The sequence below is a fragment of the Dunckerocampus dactyliophorus genome, chromosome 7 (genome assembly GCF_027744805.1).
Source record: "Dunckerocampus dactyliophorus isolate RoL2022-P2 chromosome 7, RoL_Ddac_1.1, whole genome shotgun sequence".
Lineage (NCBI taxonomy): Eukaryota > Metazoa > Chordata > Actinopteri > Syngnathiformes > Syngnathidae > Dunckerocampus > Dunckerocampus dactyliophorus.
Genome location: NC_072825.1, coordinates 27870830 through 27890439, shown reverse-complemented (window position 1 = coordinate 27890439; position 19610 = coordinate 27870830). Strand labels below are relative to the sequence as shown.

Here is a 19610-nt window from a genome sequence, read left to right as displayed (position 1 = left end):
GGCAATTTACAAAGATTATTTAAGTGGAAAATTGAAATATTTGGAAAATTAAAGAAAAAACAACACCAAAAAGAGTGAAGTTGATAGTATTAATGGGCTTTTTCACTTGCTGTATGTCACAAAGCTGAGATGCAGTTTTTTATTGAAATATATACAGTATAACTTCTTAGCACATTCACTCCAGCTGTCACGAGACACCCAACTCACGAGATGATATGCAAGATCCACGAAAACAAGATAAGACCAGATTTTAACAATAATTTTTAGAAACGTACAATGAAAAGATATGACTGCACAAAGGAACTTTTTAATTCATAAAACAATGCAACAATTAAATGTTTATTGTCCCACAAATTGATGCTGAACGATTTAATTGTCAAAAAAAATTGAGACCAAATAAACCACTGTTTAATACATAATAACAATGAAATAATAATATATATACTGTTATACAATATCTCCTATAATATGTCATCTTTCACTCTGTAACGTTGTGCAATTGGTCTTTGTGACATGTATTTCCTCACAGGCAATCGATAGTGCCTGTCAAATGTTTGCAGCATTTCTTGAGCTGGCTTATCAATAGGGGCCTTATTAATAGTATTAATAGTTCCAGCTTGTGGTTAACAATGGCAGCTCACTGTTTTTCACGTATTTACTTGTCTGTCTATTGACAACAGAGCTGTCCAGCTGTCCTTTGATATTTATAATTTAAACTATACACATATATTTAAAGATAGATCTTTTTGTTTCAATAGTTTTAGTATCAACATTGTAGGTTTTTCTAGTTAAATTAGCCTTTTTGCTCTACTTTTCCACTTTTTGTTTATTTTATTTCTGCGCCACGGATGAGCCACGTTCCACAGATGGCCACGAGCAGACTAGAAACATATAATCCTTTAGACAAAAGACAAAGTCCATGCAAGCGTGACAAGCAGGCAACCAGCGTCTCACATCTGCAAGCAGGCAGCTTCAGTGGATAGTAAAGCAATCAGCTGCAGATGCGCCCAGTTGTCCCACCTCCAGCCAGAGCAAGGACATCTGCAAGAAAAAAACACACACACTCAAGCATAAGGCAGGGATGAAAACAAAGTACAAAATAGGAAGGCAAAACGTGGAACGTGATAGTGGTACTGTACTTACATAATATATAGTTTCCACATTATGTGGAATCCAAACTATAAAAATACATCACTCTCTACTTATACATAAAACCTAAACAAGTTGGTAATTTTGCTTTGACTAATTACATCACAGAAGCCACCCATCCATCCATCCATTTTCCTCCGCTTATCTGGGCCCGGATCACAGGGGAAGCAGTCTCAGTAGGGAAGCTCAGACTTCCTGGTCCCCAGCCACTTTTTCCAGTTCCACGGGGAGGACAGCAAGGCATTCCCAGGCCAGCTGTGAAACATAATCCCTCCAGCATGTCCTAGGTCTGCCCCAGGGCCTTGCCCCAGCTGGGCATGCCCGCACCACCTCACCAGGGAGGCGTCCGGGAGGCATCCGGAACAGATGCCCGAGCCACCTCAACTGGCTCCTCTCAATGTGACGGAGCAGCGGCTCTACTCTGAGTCCGTCATCTGTTTAGGGTGAGTCCAGTCACACTACAGAGCTGTTGCAGCTGTTCATTGAGGTTTAAATAAATCCATTTAAATAATAAACATTTGATATCATACATTTTTTTACATTAGTATTTTACACAATACACAGAGTCGGCTCTTTTTAGTGAGCCGAGCCAAACAACCGGCTCTCTCAAAAGAACCGACATTTCCATCACCAATCTCAAAACCACAGAAGCCTGCAAGCATTTTCTTTAGGTATACTGTTCATTCTAATATGGCCACTAGAGGACGCTATATACTTTTCTTTCCAGTCATTGTCTTTGGCTCAAGACAGAAATGTGGCCATAATAATTCAGTTGTGCAATCCTCTTGAACTTTGAAGCCAAAATCATAGCTTTAATGACATGATATGAGCAGAGAAAGGACGTTAATACCGCTACTGCGGGGTTGCAACGGATCACATGAATTATGTTTCCCTAAGAGACGATACTTTAATACAAATGCCTTAAAACAATTCCCTTTATCCCTCATTAGTAGCATTATATTAGCAGCTTTGAGGAAACATGGAGGCCAGATTTAAGACTTTTTCTATCTGGTTGTTGTTTATACAGGAGACTCTTGTCTTGTTCTGCCTGCAGGATATCCTGTCTGCCTGCAGGAAAAGTGCTCCAATTTCCTTTCTGTGCACTAATTTCCTCCCTCACTTGGCACATCCGACACAGCTGGCTCGCTTCGAATGGGAAGAACCTTGGGGGCGTCTGAGGAAATGCAAAATATACAAGTGGTATTTCACAAAAAAACACAAAAAATTTCAAGGTTTCTTCCACTTCCTTGAATAACATAGAGTGTGTCTCATTTGTGTCTCAATTGTCAATTGTGTCTGCTATCACATAACAAAATGTGTAAAAAGTGAAGTGCTGTGAAAACTTTCCAGATGCACTGCAGGCATTTGCAGGCACTCATTTCTGTTATTATTTTTATTTCTATCCATTCATACATTGTCGATACCGCTTGTCCTCATTCGGGTCACAAGTATGCTGGAACCTATCTCAGCTGACTTTGGGTGAGAGGCGGGGTACATCTAGACTGGTCGCCAGCCAATCAGAGGGCACATATAGGCAACCAACCATTCACACCTACGGACAATTTAGAATCTCTAATGAACCTAACATGCATACAGTGGTGTGAAAAAGTGTTCCTGATTTTTTTTTTTTTTGCATGTTTGTCACACATAAATGTTTCAGATCATCAAACAAATTTAAATATCAGTCAATGACAACACAACTGAACACAAAATGCAGTTTTTAAATGAAACCCTTAGCAGCAACAATTGCAATCAAGCGTTTGCGATAACTTGCAGTAGAAGTACAGCTTCAAGATGCAAATAGAAGTGGGAGTGGGACACAACATTTTTTTAAGTAAGCAATTTATTGCAAACAAGCATTTAAGTGAAATAGGCTGTTCATCAGTTGATCAACAGCTAGCTAAAAAAAAAAAGAAATAAAAAGTATAAAACAGGTACAGTATCAGTAATGAGTAGCTGTGGCATTCTTGTTAATCAGCTGAAAAATGGGGTTGTGCTTGATGCCAAGGCTAGTGGTGAAGATGGCTTCACAGAGGGCATCCACATCTAAATTGACATTTTTGCCAGGATTTTGCCTTTTAAAGGCTGTGCTCTTAAACTTTTGATCAGCTGACGAACAGCCTATTTCACGTTAATGTTTGTTTGCAATAAATTACTTATTCTTAAACATTTTTTGTCTCACTCCTATTTCTTCTTTTTGCATTTTGAAGCTCTACTTAGAACCTCCTACAGATTTGACAGTGCAAAATGTACATTCTTGCCATTTTTCAAATGCTCTTAACATTTAGATCAGGAGTGTATTACTATTACTATTACTATTACTATTATTACTATTCAGTGTTTCTTCAAACTGTGTCATTATTATTTTATTGTTATAGGGAGTAAGCACCAAGTAATAGCTACTACTTATTTTAGGCTTCCTTAAGACATGCCATTGACAAACATGAACATTACTGTCTATTATTTAATCAACTGAATATTAAACCAAACATTACTTTTATACTTCATTAGATAAACCCATTACATTGTGCAATTGCTGGCAATATGAGTGTAGTGCGAACACGTGACGTACCAAAGGGCAGCCCATTGTTTACTTCCGGTTAGAGGGGCGTGTAATTTGGTGGCCGTTAGGACCCTGAGGCTGAGGGCTTCCCTCCCCATCCATTGATGAGAGCCGCTGGAGCACACTGGCTGCAGACATCACAGAGAAGCAAAAGTCGGTGGATTAGGCTTTCATTGCTCAGTCTGTCACGTAAAAGTTGTGTTTATTGTCTTCAAGTGTACTACAATGTCTAAACTACACAGGTTAGACGGATTTTCTAGCGATTGAGATCGATCCACTCTAACGCATCGATCATTGTGTGCAAAAGAAGTTGTGAAAGCAAAGAAGACAACATGTCGCTGAGCAGGAGTACTGAATTCGAACACTTCGAAGAGCGGGAGAAGCCTCACCGGACACCCAGGAGCGGCTCATCGGGATCCCACGCTGGCTCCAGAGTCCACGGACTGACGCCCAGTCCGGCGCACAGTGCTCACTGCAGTTTCTACCGCACACGCACCCTGCAGTCTCTCACGTCCGAGAGGAAGGCCAGGAAAGTTCGCTTCTATCGCAATGGGGACAAGTACTTTAAAGGTCTGGTTTACGCCGTCTCCGCAGACCGCTTCCGGTCCATGGACGCCCTGCTCATGGAGCTCACACGCTCGTTGTCGGACAACGTCAACCTGCCGCAGGGTGTTCGAACCTTGTACACTCTGGATGGAGGCAGGAAGATCTACAGCTTGGACGAGATAGTGGAGGGTAAGGTGGTTTAAAAAGCAACGTAAATGACACAAAAGAACAACATTTATCATGAATGACATTTTTCAATAGAAATAATGTGTTCCAGGGTCGAACTACTGCTATTGTTAAATGTCATGAAACATATACTGTAATTTCAGTCTGGTTTTGAATAGAGACTTGTAACAAACAGTCTACCCCAGCTGACTTCGGGCAAGAGGTGGGCAGGGACACCTTATCGGGGGAAAAGTTAGAACAATTCCAAGGGCCAGGATAGGTCATAAAGATAAATAAAAGGGAAAGCCTGTCCCCTAATTAGAAAACTGTACCAATTTTGTGAGAAAAACGTAAAATGAGGAAAAATAATGTGATTTTAGTAGCATAGAGATGAATTATGGAAGAAAAACGTATTTTTTTAAGTAATAATTTGATACAAACAAGCAAAACAGAAATAAAGTTGTAATTTTTTTGGAAAATTAGGTTTTACAAATATTTAAACTTTTGTTATATTATGGTAATAAAGTTATAATATTCTGAAAAGAAAATTAAAATTTATTAAAGATGAAAGTTAAAATATAAAAAAACACCAAAAATGACAAAAAAGAGCAAAGTTGATATTACTATGCTTTTTCACCTATATGGCAAAGCTAAGATGCAGTAATTTCTTGAAATCTATATAACTTCTTAGCATATCTATTCTATGTGGCCCTCGCTGGAAAATGTTTGCACACTCCTGGCGTAGTATTTAATGACGTTCATTCGGACAAATAAATAGATCAAGATTTTCTTACGTTGCGATAAGTTTAATTTCTGATTTTTTTTTTATCCTCGCACATTTTCTCTTTGTCACCCATGGTGTCCTTCTGTGGTGGCATTTCAAATAATGCAAATAAGTCAAAGAAAAAGTAAAAACCTCATTATGATGTTATACACGATAGATTAATGATTTTGGTGGGACTTTTGAGGCATATTGCCCTCCAAGATTGTCTTCGGTTGTTCAACTTTTAGGATGTTCAAATGTCACTGAGCCTGCTTTAGTGCATGTCAGACTTGTTTTCATGCCTGTTTGCACACTAGCAAGTCAGTGTCCTCTGATTTTTAGGCATATGAAGACCGATATCTTAGTAATATATTGTACCTTTGATGTGTCCCTGCCTGCACTGCTACTTTCCCGAAATCCTCTTATTTATGTATTTAATTAAAAAAAAAACATTTAGAAGCGTACTGCCGCGACCCTAGTGAGGATAAGCGGCATAGAAGATGGCTCGGTGGATGGATGTTTCAACTGTCATCTGCAATCACAGGGTCAGTTGCGCACTGTGAAGTGGCACTTATCACATGTACAAAAATTTCCACCCAACATACCTTTAAAAGTTTGTCTGAATTTAAGAAAATTGAACATTCATTCTATAGGAAGACAAAATGAACCTAATCGAGCTATTTAAAAGCTATACTTGTACGGTGTCCTCGCCACTAAAATGCCCACCCCCTTTGGCTGCTGCTCCATTTTTGTACACTCGCCCAAATCTTAAAATGTGTCACACTCATCTGATTGGCTCAGATGTCTCCTGAGGAGCACATGTAGGCCAGCACATGATCTGGATTCTTGTGGCGTCATTTGCAAAAATAAGTCCAAAAATGTTCTACTGGTGCACTGTACTCTTTGTGTACACACATTGCATAATAAAGACGCTCGGCATATGCCCACTGCCCTATTTTGAAGGCGAAGTTCAGACATATTTAATTCACATTAAGGAACATCACACAGCACTTGCCGTGGCGTGGCTGAGGTTGAAGGGCCCCGGGGGTGGATAAGAGCCACCTGGAGTTTCTCAAGGCCCTGGTTGCTGTGGAGGTATCTTCGTTAACACGACTCTTAAGCATCGGGGGCGGTGCCTCTGGATTGGCAGACCAGGATGGTGGTCCCCCTTTTTAAGAAGGGGGACTGGATGGTGTGTTCCAACTATCGTGGAAGTTCTGGAGAGGAAGGTCTGCCAGTCTTGGATTCAGGAGTAGTGGTGTGGTTTTCGTCCTGGTCGGGGAACTGTAGACCAACTCTGCGCTCTCGGCAGGTTCCTTGAGGGTGCATGGGAGTTCGTCCAACGAGTCTACATATCTGGACTTGTCTGGACTTGGAGAAGGCATTCGACCGTGTTCCTTGAGGAATACTGTGAGGCGTATGGGGTACCGGACCACCTAATTCAGGCAGTTCGCTCCCCGTATGACCAGTGTCAGAGCTTGGTCCGAATTGCCGGCAATAAGTCGAACTTGTTTCCAGTGAGGGCTGGACTTTGTCACAGATTCTGTCATTACTTTTCTGGACAGAATTTCTAGATACAGCCAGGGCGGTTGAGGGGATCCAGTTTGATGGCTGCAGGATCGGGTCTCAGCTTTTGCAGGCCATGATCTTGAGCTCTCACTGGATAGGTTTGCAGCAGAGTGTGAAGTGGCTGGGATGAGAATCAGCACCTCCAAGTCTGAGTCCGTGGTTCTCGCTCGGTAAAGGGTGGAGTGTCATCTCAGGTCAGGGACTGGATCTTGCCCCAAGTGGAGGAGTTTAAGTACCTTGGGGTGGATTGGTGAGGTGTCTGCAGTGATGCGGATTCTATTGGTGAAGAGGGTGAGCCAAAACGCAAAGTTCTCAATTTACCGGTTGATCTACGTTTCTACCCTCACCTATGGTCATGAGCTTTGGGTAGTGACTGAAAGGACAAGATAGCGGGTACAAGTGGCTGAAATTAGTTTTCTCCGTAGGGTGGCTGGGCACTGTCATCCAGGAGAAACTCGGAGAAAAACCGCTGCTCCTTCGCATTGAGAGTAGCCAGGTGAGGTGGCTCGGGCATCTGCTCAGGATGCCTCCCGGACGCCTCCCTGGGGAGGTGTTCAGGGCACGTCCGAACTGTAGGAGGCCTCGGGGAAGACCCAGGACACGTTGGAGAGACTATGTCTCTCAACTGGCCTGGGGACTCCTCAGGATCCGCCGGGAGGAGCTGCACGAAGTGGTTGAGGAGAGGGAAGTCTGGGGTTCTCTGCTTTGGCTGCTGTCACTGTGACCCGACCTCAGATAAGCAGTAGAAAATGGAAGGATGGATCATAAAATACTTAAATAAATAAATAAAGATGAAAGATAATGTTTGTTCTTAGTTCCTAGGCTTCAGCATACCCGCAACCCTAGTAAGGACAAGTGATATAGAACAGTGGTTCTCAACTGGTGGGTCGGGACCCTAAAGTGGGTCGCGTACAATGAAAAAATATGACTGGACAAACAAAGTTTTTATTTAACAGAGGCACAAAACAATGCAGGTGTGTTTGGAAATGTTTATTGTCCCACAAATTGACGCTGAACAGTATTCTTGTCAACATTTTATAACCAGCATAAATAGAATCGCTCTGTGATTAAGGGTACAGACAAGTTCAATAATCTATGTGTTTTGATCTGGCAAATCTATAGTAACTTCGATCAAATGTAGAATTTCTACATCTTCTGCTTGGCGACAGTTGTCCCTACGAGCCATTTTTGGTTCCCAGAATGTTCAACGATGGGAAAAAACAGCTCGCTGACACAGGGAACTTCAAGGTAGTTTGGATAGCAAGGTCGATAGTGTGCGTTAAGCACTTAATGTGCGGTTCCTATTAATAATATTATTTTAATAATCGGTCGATTATTTTTTTTTTATTAATCTGGTTAAAAAAAACAAAAAAAAACACATTTTCAATTTCCACCTCTTAGCAGCTGTCCCTTTAAGAATGCATGAATAGACTTTTTCCCTCCCCAAAATCATAGCAAAGAGGTCGAGGAAGAGGAATTTCTCAGACACCAAAATTGAAGTAGAGAAGTATAAACAACTGGAAAAGTATAATCAACAACACTCTGCTGCAAATCAACGAGTCACTGTCACAGACTGCTACTTATGCATCACCAATAAATAAATAAGAAATAACAAATAAATAAACTTTAGGGGCAGGCTTTGCGTTTGGCATCAGCTCATCTGCTCTGGGGGAGGGGCGGTGCCTTGTTTGGTGGCCAAATTGTGACCTACGTAGCAAGATGATATGGCCTGCGCTGGACAGGCACAGCCATAGCTATTTGTAGTTTCACTGTTCTACCACTAGGTTTTGTGTGTACACATGCTAAGGGTTGTGCATAAATGTATGCATTTTCCTACACAAAAGTGCAAGTGGATAAATCCCATACTGTGCTTACGCACGCTCTACGTTTATACAGACCTGATCAAAATCTTAAGACCAGTTGAACATTTGCTAGAATTTGCATTTTGCACATTTGGATCTTAATGAGGTTTTAAGTAGAGATTCAAGAGATTCAAGATTCAAGATTCAAGAGAGTTTTATTGTCATGTGCATAGTACAACAGCAGTTATACCATGCAATGAAAATATAGAGCTACAATATGGAAAAGCAAGAAGGGGGAGTGAGACAAAAACATTTGGAATTTGTAATTTAAACCAAAAAAAACAACTGAAAGAGGTTGTTTATCACCTGATCAAAAGACCACAGGCTATTAATCAGCTCAAAATGTTCAGGCATTCGCACTGTCATGCCCTCCTGATAGCTAAAGTGAAGAAGCTTTCTCTTTTTGAACGTGGTCGGATTGTCGAGCTGCATAAGGAAGGCCTCTCGTAACGTGTCATTGCTGCTGAGGTTGGGAGCAGTAAGACAGTCATTCAAAAATTTTTGAAACATCCTGAGCATTATGGAACAAAAAAGTCAAGCGGTGGACCCAAAAAATCACACCTGCGCTGAGCCGCAGGATCAGCGGGAACAAAGTTTTATTCCCTGATGAGAAAAAATTTAACCGTCATGGTCCAAATGGCTTCCAACATTACTGGCATGACAATGTGATCCCACCTGAGATGTTTTCTACCCGACACAGTGGAGGGGGGGGGGGGTCCATCATGATCTGGGGTGCTTTTTCATTCAGTGGAACACTGGAGCTTCAGGTGGTGAAGGGGTCATCAAACGGTGGCATCCCTCATGACTGAGGGCCCTCATCTGTGTGGTAATAGCTGGGTTTTTCAACAGGACAACGCTACAGTTCACAATGCTCGCTTGACCAAGGACTTCTTCAGGGAGAATAACATCACTCCTTTAGACCATCCTGCATGTTCCCCTGATTTAAATCCCATAGAGAACATTTGGGGATGGATGGTAAGGGAAGTTTATAACAATGGCCATGGCCAGACAGTTGATACCCTTGGTGAAGCCATCTTCACCACTTGGAGCAATGTTCCCACTAGCCTCCTGGAAACACTCGCATCAAGCATGCCCAAACCCATTTTTGAAGTGATTAACAAGAACAGTGGAGCTACTCATTACTGAGTCCTACTGAGAAAATGTTTTGTTCTGGTTTGGAGAGTTTTTTATTTTTTAACTCTTAAACTTTTCACTGATAAACAGCCTATTTCAGTTTAATTGTTGTTTTCAGTAAATTACTTTTTCAAAGTGCTTGCTTTTGCATATTGTAGCTCTACTTAAAACCTCATTAAGATCCAAATGTGCAAAATGCAAATTCTAGCAATTTTTCAACTGGTCTTAAGATTTTGATCAGGTCTGTATCTCTGCAGTGGTTTGCTTCGCAAGATATCAGAAGAAAGCAAAAACGTAGTTTGCTCTTTTCCTAAGTCAAAGCTGATGTGTGTGACTCTCTTGTTTTGCCTGAAACACAAAGATAATAGGTCTGCTTTCATATATGACTAAGGAAATTTAAAATAGTCACATTTGAGAGGCTGAAATTAGGATATTTACAGTACATTTTTAAATGAAACGATTAATCGATTACCAAAATAGTTGTCGATTAATTGGATAATCGATTCATTGTTTAATCGTTGCAGATCTAGTTCCAATAATGCCTTGCATACTGCCGCTTCCTTATTACTGTATTATCATTGATACTAGCGATGCCATAGTTCACAATCTGATTGGCTTTTGGCTGCCCTGTTCTCGCAAGACAGATTTTCTCCAGACAAGAAATCTTGTTACGTTTCAATCCCTCAAGATCTTGTGACGCCCCTATTTATAAAATGTTTTAAGCTGATGTTTTGCAGCTCCAGATTATTTTTCTTCAGTGGGCGAGGGGGCAAAATGGCTCTTTTGATAGTAAAGGCTGCCGACCCCTGGGCTAGGAGAAACTTTTTCAGCCTGAAGAAGAGCTTTTTACCCAGGTAGATTTTGTTGGAAACACAGGGGGGTATTTCAAAGTACCAGGGTAAATAGAAAAGTCCCTCATAAATTTCCCACAGTGGAAAAGGGGCTATTAAGAGTAATGTTTGGGTTCTTCTAGCCTCAATTAAAAGAAGATATCACACTGCTGCCCTCATTGGCCTACGACCTACCTCTTGTCCTACTTCACTCATCTATCTAATGCAGGCTGCACCGCCCAGTCAGTTTGCTTGAGGCCTGCCTTCACTCTTTTGCATGGAAACCCAATGATGCTGCATTCTCTTGTATTTGTGCTGCTGATGGCTGGGTGGGGTTACTGGTGCAAAAGAACTGAACTGGTGGTTGAAGATGCACTGTCAGAAGTACTGTATGTGGTATAGTAGAGGTCCAGCAAGTTACAGTTGACACACACAAGAACCCAGTATGACTGATTATTTTATCCATCCATCCATTTTCCATACCGCTTCTCCTCATTAAGGTCGCGGGGGCATGCTGGAGCCTATCTCAGCTGACTTCGGGCGAGAGGCGGGGTACACCTGGTCGCGAGCCAATCGCAGGGCACATATAGACAAACAATCATTCGCACTCACATTCACACTCACATTCATACTTATGGACAATTTAGAGTCGCCAATTAACCTAACATGCATGTTTTTGGAATGTGGGAGGAAACCGGAGTACCCGGAGAAAACCCACGCACGCACGGGGAGAACATGCAAACTCTACACAGAGATCGATTCCAATATTGGGGAATAAAAAATTTTGATAACCTCTATTTTGGCAAATTTAAATGAGTACATTTTTCAATAATAAAAAAGGACATAATAGCTAGGGCTGGGGTAAATAATCGAATCTTAGATTCATCGCGGTGCGGACATTGACTATTAATCAATTCATTAATGTCAATAATCGATGCTGACGGAACAAAACAAACGGAACAAAAAGACGGAAAGCCGAAGTGCCGCCTGGACATATAGGATATATTTTGGGAATACGACAAATATGAGAAACCACATAGCACGTTTCCACCCGAACCAGGAGGAAAAACAGCCAGCTGAAGTTACTGCCAAACAGAGAACCATCGAGCAGGTGATAACAAATTTTCCACCCAACTTGAAAAAGTCTGCTTGAAACACTTTTATTACGAGAAGCAGTTGAGAAGCAGGACTTTCGTGCTTTGTTGCGCACTTTGGAACCCAGATACAACGTCCCATCGCAACGTTATTTCACTGAAACTGCAATTGTGAATAAGGGCAGCCTAGTTTTTTTGGTTATTCATAATCCAGGTATACTGACGTCTGCAAGCATCATTCTTGTATGAGAGCCGCTGGTACAGAAATCTGTATTTTGTATGAAAGCTGTTTTTAACTTTGCTATATAGCAAAAATATTATTTTGTCAGAGATTCTATGCTTAGAATTTTAGTTTGAATTCAGAAGTCTATGATTTATTTGTGAATAATGGCAGATATTTTATATTGGTTACTCAGAATATGTGAAGTTTGTTCATTTTATAAATGCTGCTGTTGGTGCTGTTTCTGTGCAATGGGAAATATGTTGGTAGATGTAACCATTTACTAAAAGATAATGGAAGTAAATTAATCTGTTTCATGTTTATTTTAATTGTGGATCATTACAAATATGCTTTGGTTTAGTAGTAACAGTGAGTAAAAAGAAATTATTATGTATAGAAAAAAATTATGCATGAAAAAACTGTCAAACTACTGATCACAAAAAAAGATGCATTGATAATCGTTTTATCATCGCGTCGTAGGCCTCTGAATCGTAATCACATCGAATTATGAGGTGGCCAGAGATTCCCACCCCTAATAATACCTGCTTTTGATGGTTTAAATATTGTTCCAAACATTGAAGGGAGAACATTTTACTATTTTCACTTACTTTTATTATTAGAAATTGTGTGGAGCAAGCAGCACATAAACAATTTCAACATAAAATAAATAAAAAATGAAATTAAATAATCAAGCAAAGCCTCTCTAAATGAAGACATGTACTTTCACATGCTCCTTGGTACCAGACTTCTTCTTATTGCCAGTCGAACAGAAGTAGGCTATACTGTAAAAAGTGCAACTTTTTTTAAAAGTAAATATCTATTCCTTACTGGCTATAGTCGGCCGGTCAATTCATTGGTTGGACTCTGTGTTAGGCAAGTTAATGTAGGCAAACTTTTGTCCAGTTACAGATTATTCTATACGTAATGGCTATAATTGGCTGGCCGTTTAATCTGTTGGTTTTATATTCGATTCAATACAGGATACTGTACAATACAGTATCTGGAGTTTTGCTAATACTAACCATTCTCCAGATGGAAGCAAAAAATAGAACTGGGGCTGCTTTTATGCTCGCACACCTTAGTCTGTTTTAATCCAAAGCAAGTTTTTTTTGTAGTCCGTGCACTCGAGTGTAGGCTAATAGACATGGCTTCAACTGAACGTTTTGGGTTTGTGGTGAGAAAGCAATTCCATTGGTGTACTGGGTTAAAATGGTTCTTTGAATTTGAATGGGCGAATAGTGGGTGGGAATAGACTCTTAAAGGTTCTGGGTGACTACAATCTTTGTTCAATGCCCCCTTGAGAACATTTTTAAGCCTCGACTGCTTCATCACTCTCACCAGTGCCTGAAAATTCAGTAGAGTTAGTTTAGGTGTCTCATTGCTTTGTCTTGAAGGCACTTCATATTACAACTCTTTTGTGGTTCCTGTCTACTGGGCTGGTTTTGACCACATTTGCTGTCCACATGATGATAGCAATCTACGGACAGGCAGTGTGTGTGTTGCCTCTCCTCGTTGCACCTGAGATCCCATCAGCCTGAGGGAATAGACTTGTCACTTACCAGAGTGTTACAATACACTGGGATGATCCTACCCCTGGGCCCCTAAATTATGATAATCCCCTGCCTCCTTCTGTGGCCTAGCTATTTAATTAGAAAGCTTAATAAAAGGGATATCAAGGGACATGGGACACGTTAGTTCCTCTCAACACACATCAGAAAATGCCATGCACTGGATTTCACAGAGTCTGCCTGGCATGTGGCGTTAAAGGATTATACTGCCTTTAAGCAGCTATTCACATGCACATCCCCTGATCAGTGCGAGGATGTGATTTGGACCACCATAGAGCCAGCCTTCTTTGCTCCACGGGGAGAAAACATTTTGCGTGCTGTTTACTCCCCAAATAGAATGTTTGCAGATAAATCCAAAATGCTTTGCTTTGGACGAAGGCCAATGCAGCAGCAGTTTGTGCAGCAGTGCAGGGAGAGGACAATGTCACCAAGGCCTAGTCTGTCTTTTGTTTCAGTGCTGAGGTGACTTCCAGATTGGATGATATCAGGATACTTGTGATATCAATATAGTCATGATTTATTTCAAAGTTGATTATTCAGTATCTCACCAAAGTGAGTACACCGTTCAAATTTCAGTAACCATTTTATTATATTTTATGAAGGGGAAGTACTATAGACATGCAACTTGGATAGCAGGAGTGTCACTAGGTCTGGGCGATATGGATCAAAACTCATATCCCGATATATTTAGGTTGAATATCGATATGTTCAATATTGATAAATTCAACCTATATATATATATATATATATATATATATATACTGTATATATCCACCTATAATATGTATGTGTATATATATATATATATATATATATATATATATATATATTTATATATCTATATCCCACAATTTTTTCCACAACGTGAGTTTAGATAAAATCAAAGCCAAATATGCGTGTCAAGTTCCATTCATTTTTTTCTATGCCACTTATTGTCATTAGGGTCGCCAGGGTATGCTGGAGCCTATCCCAGTTGACTTCGGGCGAGTGGCGAGGTACACCCTGATCGCCAGCCAGTCCCAGGGCACATATAGACAAACAATCATTCACACTCACATTCATACCTATGGACAATTTAGAGTCGCCAATTAACCTACCATGCATGTTTTTGGAATGTGGAAGGAAACCGCCGACCAGTCCAGGGTGTACCCCGCCTCTCGCCCGAAGTCAGCTGGGATAGGTTCCAGCATACCCACCACCCTAGTGAGGATAAGCAGCATAAAAGATGGAAAATATTGATATATCGCCCAGCTCTAAGTGTCTACGAGACACGATTTTAGCGTCATTACCTTTAAGAAAAGTACAATGTAAAAAATAAAAATAAATAATAATAATAATATATTAAATATGACAATATTTTGCAGGCTACACACACAGCTGCATATTAGCTGGCCTAAAGGAAGCATGTACAGATAGAGCAATTGGGGTCCCAGTATTGACTCTGTGGAACCTCACACGTCATAGACATTTGGTCTGAAACACAGTTACCAATTCCAAAAAAGTACTTCCTGTCCTCCAGATAGGACTTGAACCAGTTTAGAGCACTACCAGAGATTGCACCCAGTTTTAGAAACCTCTTTAGTAAAGTCAGACGATCAACTGTGTCAAAGGCAGCGCTCAGGTCTAGCAGAACTACAGACCAGTCATGGAAAAGTTGTTTAATTTCCATAATTCCATTCAAAAAGTTAAACTTTCATAGATTATAGATTCAGGGCCCACAATTTAAACGATTTCAAGTGTTTATTTGTTTATTTTTACGTAATTTGGGCTTCCAGCTCATAAAACCCACGAAAACAGGAATTCACAAAATTTGAATACTGTGAAGAAATCACCATTTACTTCTCAGTTTTTGCAGGAAAAAAAGAAAAAAATTAGGATCACATCAAATCAATCAAAATATGGTACTTTCAAAACGATATGTCAATCTTCAATACTTGGTTGGGAATCCCTTTGCCTTAATCACTGCCTCGATGCGACGTGGCATTGAAGCAATCAGCCTATGGCATTGCCAGGGAGTTATGGAAGCCCAGATTTCCTTAATGCTTGCTGTCAGCTCTTCTTTGTTGTTGGGTCTGGTGTCCCTCATTTTCCTCTTGAGAATACCCCATAGATTCTCAATGGGGTTTAGGTCCGGTGAGTTGGCTGGCCAGTCAAGCACTGTGATGGCATGGGCATCAAACCAGGTTTTGGTGCTTCTGGCGGTATGGGCAGGGGCCAGGTCCTGCTGGAAGATGAAATCTGCATCTCCATACAGATCCTCAGCAGAAGGAATCATGAAGTCCTCTAAAACATTCTGGTAGACTGTTGCGGTGACCTTGGATTTAAGAAAGCAGAGTTTACCAACACCTGCACGGACATTGGACCCCAAATCATGACGGACTGTGGATATTTCACACTGGACCTCAGGCAGCTTGGGTTCTGTTCCTCACCCATCTTCCTCCAAACCCTTGGACCTTGATTCCCAAATGAAAGGCACACTTTACTTTCATTGGAAAAGAGGACCTTGGACCACTGGCCAACAGTCCAGTCCTTCTTCTCCTTGGCCCAGTGGAGACGCTTCCTACGCTGGCTCAGGTTCAGAAGTGGCTTGACCCGAGGAACCCGACAGTGGTAGCCCATCTCCCGTATGCATCTGAATGTAGTGTTTTTTGAAGCTGTGACTCCCGCCTCATTCTACTCTTTCTGGATCTCTGCCAGATTCTTGAATCTTCCCTGTTTGATAATCCGCTGAAGCCCATGGTCATCTCTTTTGCTGGTGCATCTTCTCCTGCCACATTTTGTCCTTCCTCTAGACTTTCCATTGATATGCTTGGACATAGCACTCTGTGAACAACCAGCCTCCTTAGCTCTGAACTTTTGTGGCTTACCCATCCTATGGAGGGTATAGAGGGTACATGGGAGTTTGCCCAACTGGTCTACATGTGCTTTGTGGACTTGGAAAAGGCATTTGATCGTGTCCCTCGCAGTGTCCTCTGGGGGGAGCTCTGGGAGCTACTCTCATCCAACGATTTTTAAATTTTAACCTCTTTCAATATTATTCATATTATTCATATAACTAATATAATCTAATAATCAATATTACCGTATTAATGTCTTTGGAGATTAATAAAGTATCTATCTAACTAAGTCCCAAACAAGCAGGAACCCCAGTCATTACAATAATCATTTAGTTTTTAGTTTTTTTTTTTATTATTGGGTACAATCTAAAATTTCATCTTCAAACTTTTTGCATCAGCTGTTGGAGGTAGCCTAGTTGTGTCTCCGTACCACGTCTGTATAGATTAAGACATACGAGATCACTATTGGTGCTTGATTCTAAGGGAGATTTTCAGCGCTGTAAATTTCAACCTATTGTCCGCAAACTTTGTGGGTTTTTCCCAGTTATGGTGTTCAGTACCTTTTATGAATGACAGTATTTTATCCCTAGAAAAAATGTGAAACATCTATCTATGTAGGTCGTCTTATGTTCAGTGTTGAGACATGTATACATGCAAACCAGCAGGTGGCGTCAATTGACTTCTCCCCAAGCAAGTGCAAGCTTTTGTTCCTGCCACACACACCAGTGACCTGAAGGGGTTGTCTTATAGTTAGGGTCGTCTTATATTTGCATCAGTGCAGTTATATGATGCAAGATGGCCGTGGTACAGTAGCTGAGGTCATACTATTTTTTTTTTTTTTTGTCTGACATCTCTGGTTTGAGGGTCTGGTGATCTTGTGTCTTACTTCCAGGCGAGAGTTATGTGTGCGCCTCCAATGAGCCCTTCAGATGCGTGGACTACATTAAGAACGTCAACCCCAACTGGTCAGTTGGCAGCAAGACTGGCACGTCACGCTCCCTCTCGTCGCTCGTCCCGTCCAAGAGTGAGCATCGTCATCATCAGCAGCAGCAGCAGCATCGCGAGCCCAAGGACTTCATCAAACCCAAACTGGTCACCGTCATTCGCAGTGGTGTCAAACCCCGCAAGGCCGTGCGTGTCCTGCTCAACAAGAAGACGGCGCACTCCTTCGAGCAGGTGCTCACCGACATCACCGACGCCATCAAGCTGGACTCTGGAGCTGTCAAGAGGCTGTACACACTGCAAGGCAAGCAGGTAAGTAGCTTGTTTCATTCCTTTGATTTAGTTTTACTTCATTAAGTTTTCCTGTCAAGACTCTGTAGGTTGCAGATCTGTATTCTACATTGCTGTTTCTGTAAATGCTGGAATTATAGCTGGGGCATTTATTTACCTAGACTGCAAAGAGAATGGGGCTTTAATTGGAAGCAGGTGTTCATTGGAGAGAGGATGCTATTTCCCTCATAAAAAAAAAAAAAATCATTTTATATAACATGCTCACTTTTTAACTTGAGTAATGATTTGGAGTGCATGAGAAAGTGGAAAGGAAAACATAGCTTTCTTTGACCGCATCGTCTTTACTTTCAAGGCTATTCATAACCTTGCACCAGCATATATTTGTGACCTGCTCCATATTGCCACACCCTGCCGCTCCCTCTGATACTCCTCATCCCCCCATCTGATGGACTGCATTTAGCATCTGAAATTTAAAAAGTTCAGTTTATAGTGGTTAATTGGTTCCAGACCAGACTGTGATAAGTCCCTTTCCGGCAAGTAGGATTTCTTATTATCCTCTGCCATCCGCCATGCTTATGTTGTGTGCTGGCGAGTGGCGATGACATCACAGACAGGCAGACTGAATCGAGTAACCTTTAATGTCTTTATCAAGTGCTAAAAAAACACACATCCATATAAAGCCTGCTGTGCTTTAAAAATTCAATGCTTTATTTCCTAGTATCGATGTAATCAATTGATTACATTTCATTATTAAATTTTAAATCGATATATGTCGTTCGGAATGGCAACTTGCTGAACACAGATTGATGAAGTTGAATCATAGGAATATACATTGATGTAGTGGATGAATCGTTACATCCCTATGGGCGACATGTCCATGGTGTACCCTGCCTCTTGCCCAAAGATTGATGGTCTTCAGCTGTGGTCAACAGCCTTGGTAATTACAGCTCATTTAATGCAGCACACACAATTACACGCCACAGTTCAACCAGGCCCTAATGAATGCACATTTGAGCCTTCTGTCGTTTGCGTAACTTAGGTTTACCTCGTTCAACTCGCCCTCCTCCCCCTGCTGGTTAGTTGATGTGAGGCGGTCTTAGCTGTCATCCATCCATCTGGGACTGGTAATGAAAGTCTCAACTCTGGTGTTACGAATGAGGTGAGATGCTGAAACACATGAGACCCACCCAGTTAAAAAAGATTAATGCTATCCCATCTGCATAAAAACATGACATCATACAGATAAAGTTAGATTATCACCATTCTTCTTATATTACAGTATTACAAAAGATATAGTTGTTGTTTTCACATAACAAAATTTAAGAAAACACATTTGTGACATATAACCAATCCAGTTTAGATTTGATGTCATAAAAGCAAAGATTTACTTGATTTATCGTGTTAAAGTTTTATTCATTGTGCAAAATGTTACGTGGATTTTTCTAAGCAAATGTTCATAATTTTATTTTTTCATTTTACACCTCACGATTCGATGCGATTACGATTAAGAGGCCTGCAATGCGATGGTAAAATAATTATGGATGCGTCTCGATGGATCTTTTTTTGTGATCAGTAGTTTGTCAATTTTTTTATGTGTAATTTTTTCTATATATAATTTTTTTTACTCACTCTGTACTACTAAGACAAAGCAGATTTGTAATGATCCACAATTAAAATAAACATGAAACAGATGAATTTACTTCATTATCTTTTCGGAATTGGAAGGTTACATCTACCAATATATTTCCCATTGCACAGAACCAGCAGGAAAAGTAAATTGCGCCAATAGCAGCATGTATAAAATTAACACAATCTTCAGCATATTCTGAGTAACCAACATACAAAAATCTGCCATTATTCATAAATAAATAATAATGACTTCTGAATTCAAACAATCATGAGCAAAGTATATCATACTATAGCAAAATATTATTAATATTATTATAGCAAAGTCAAAAACAGCTGTTATGCAAAAAATATTTGTCGGATTACTATTACTATTATTAACAATAATGCTTGCAGATGTTAGTATATTATGAATAACCAAAAAAACTAGGCTGCCCTTTATTCACAAATA

General features: G+C 40.6%; 1 protein-coding gene and 1 long non-coding RNA gene across 7 annotated transcripts in view; one reads left to right on the top strand and one right to left on the bottom strand.

The window, feature by feature from the left end:
* Positions 1-1715: 1715 nt before the first annotated feature.
* LOC129184892 (uncharacterized) lies at positions 1716-4383 on the bottom strand. Its single transcript, XR_008571997.1, has 3 exons — positions 4102-4383; positions 3722-3840; positions 1716-2323 (listed from the first exon to the last, which is right to left on the bottom strand). It is a non-coding gene; the product is annotated as an uncharacterized LOC129184892 (long non-coding RNA).
* Positions 3774-19610, top strand: part of dclk2a (doublecortin-like kinase 2a) — a 51656-nt gene continuing 35819 nt past the window's right edge. For 5 of the 6 annotated variants that reach the window (XR_008571995.1, XM_054781360.1, XM_054781359.1 and 2 more), the window contains exons 1-2: positions 3775-4447; positions 17193-17554. Coding sequence is in view for 4 of the 6 variants with exons in the window: in XM_054781360.1 (XP_054637335.1) it covers positions 4045-4447; positions 17193-17554 (765 nt within the window). In the remaining 2 variants the exon portion in view is untranslated. Of the gene's footprint in view, positions 4448-17192; positions 17555-19610 lie in introns of all 6 variants that reach the window. The other variant, XR_008571996.1, reaches the window with a different exon arrangement.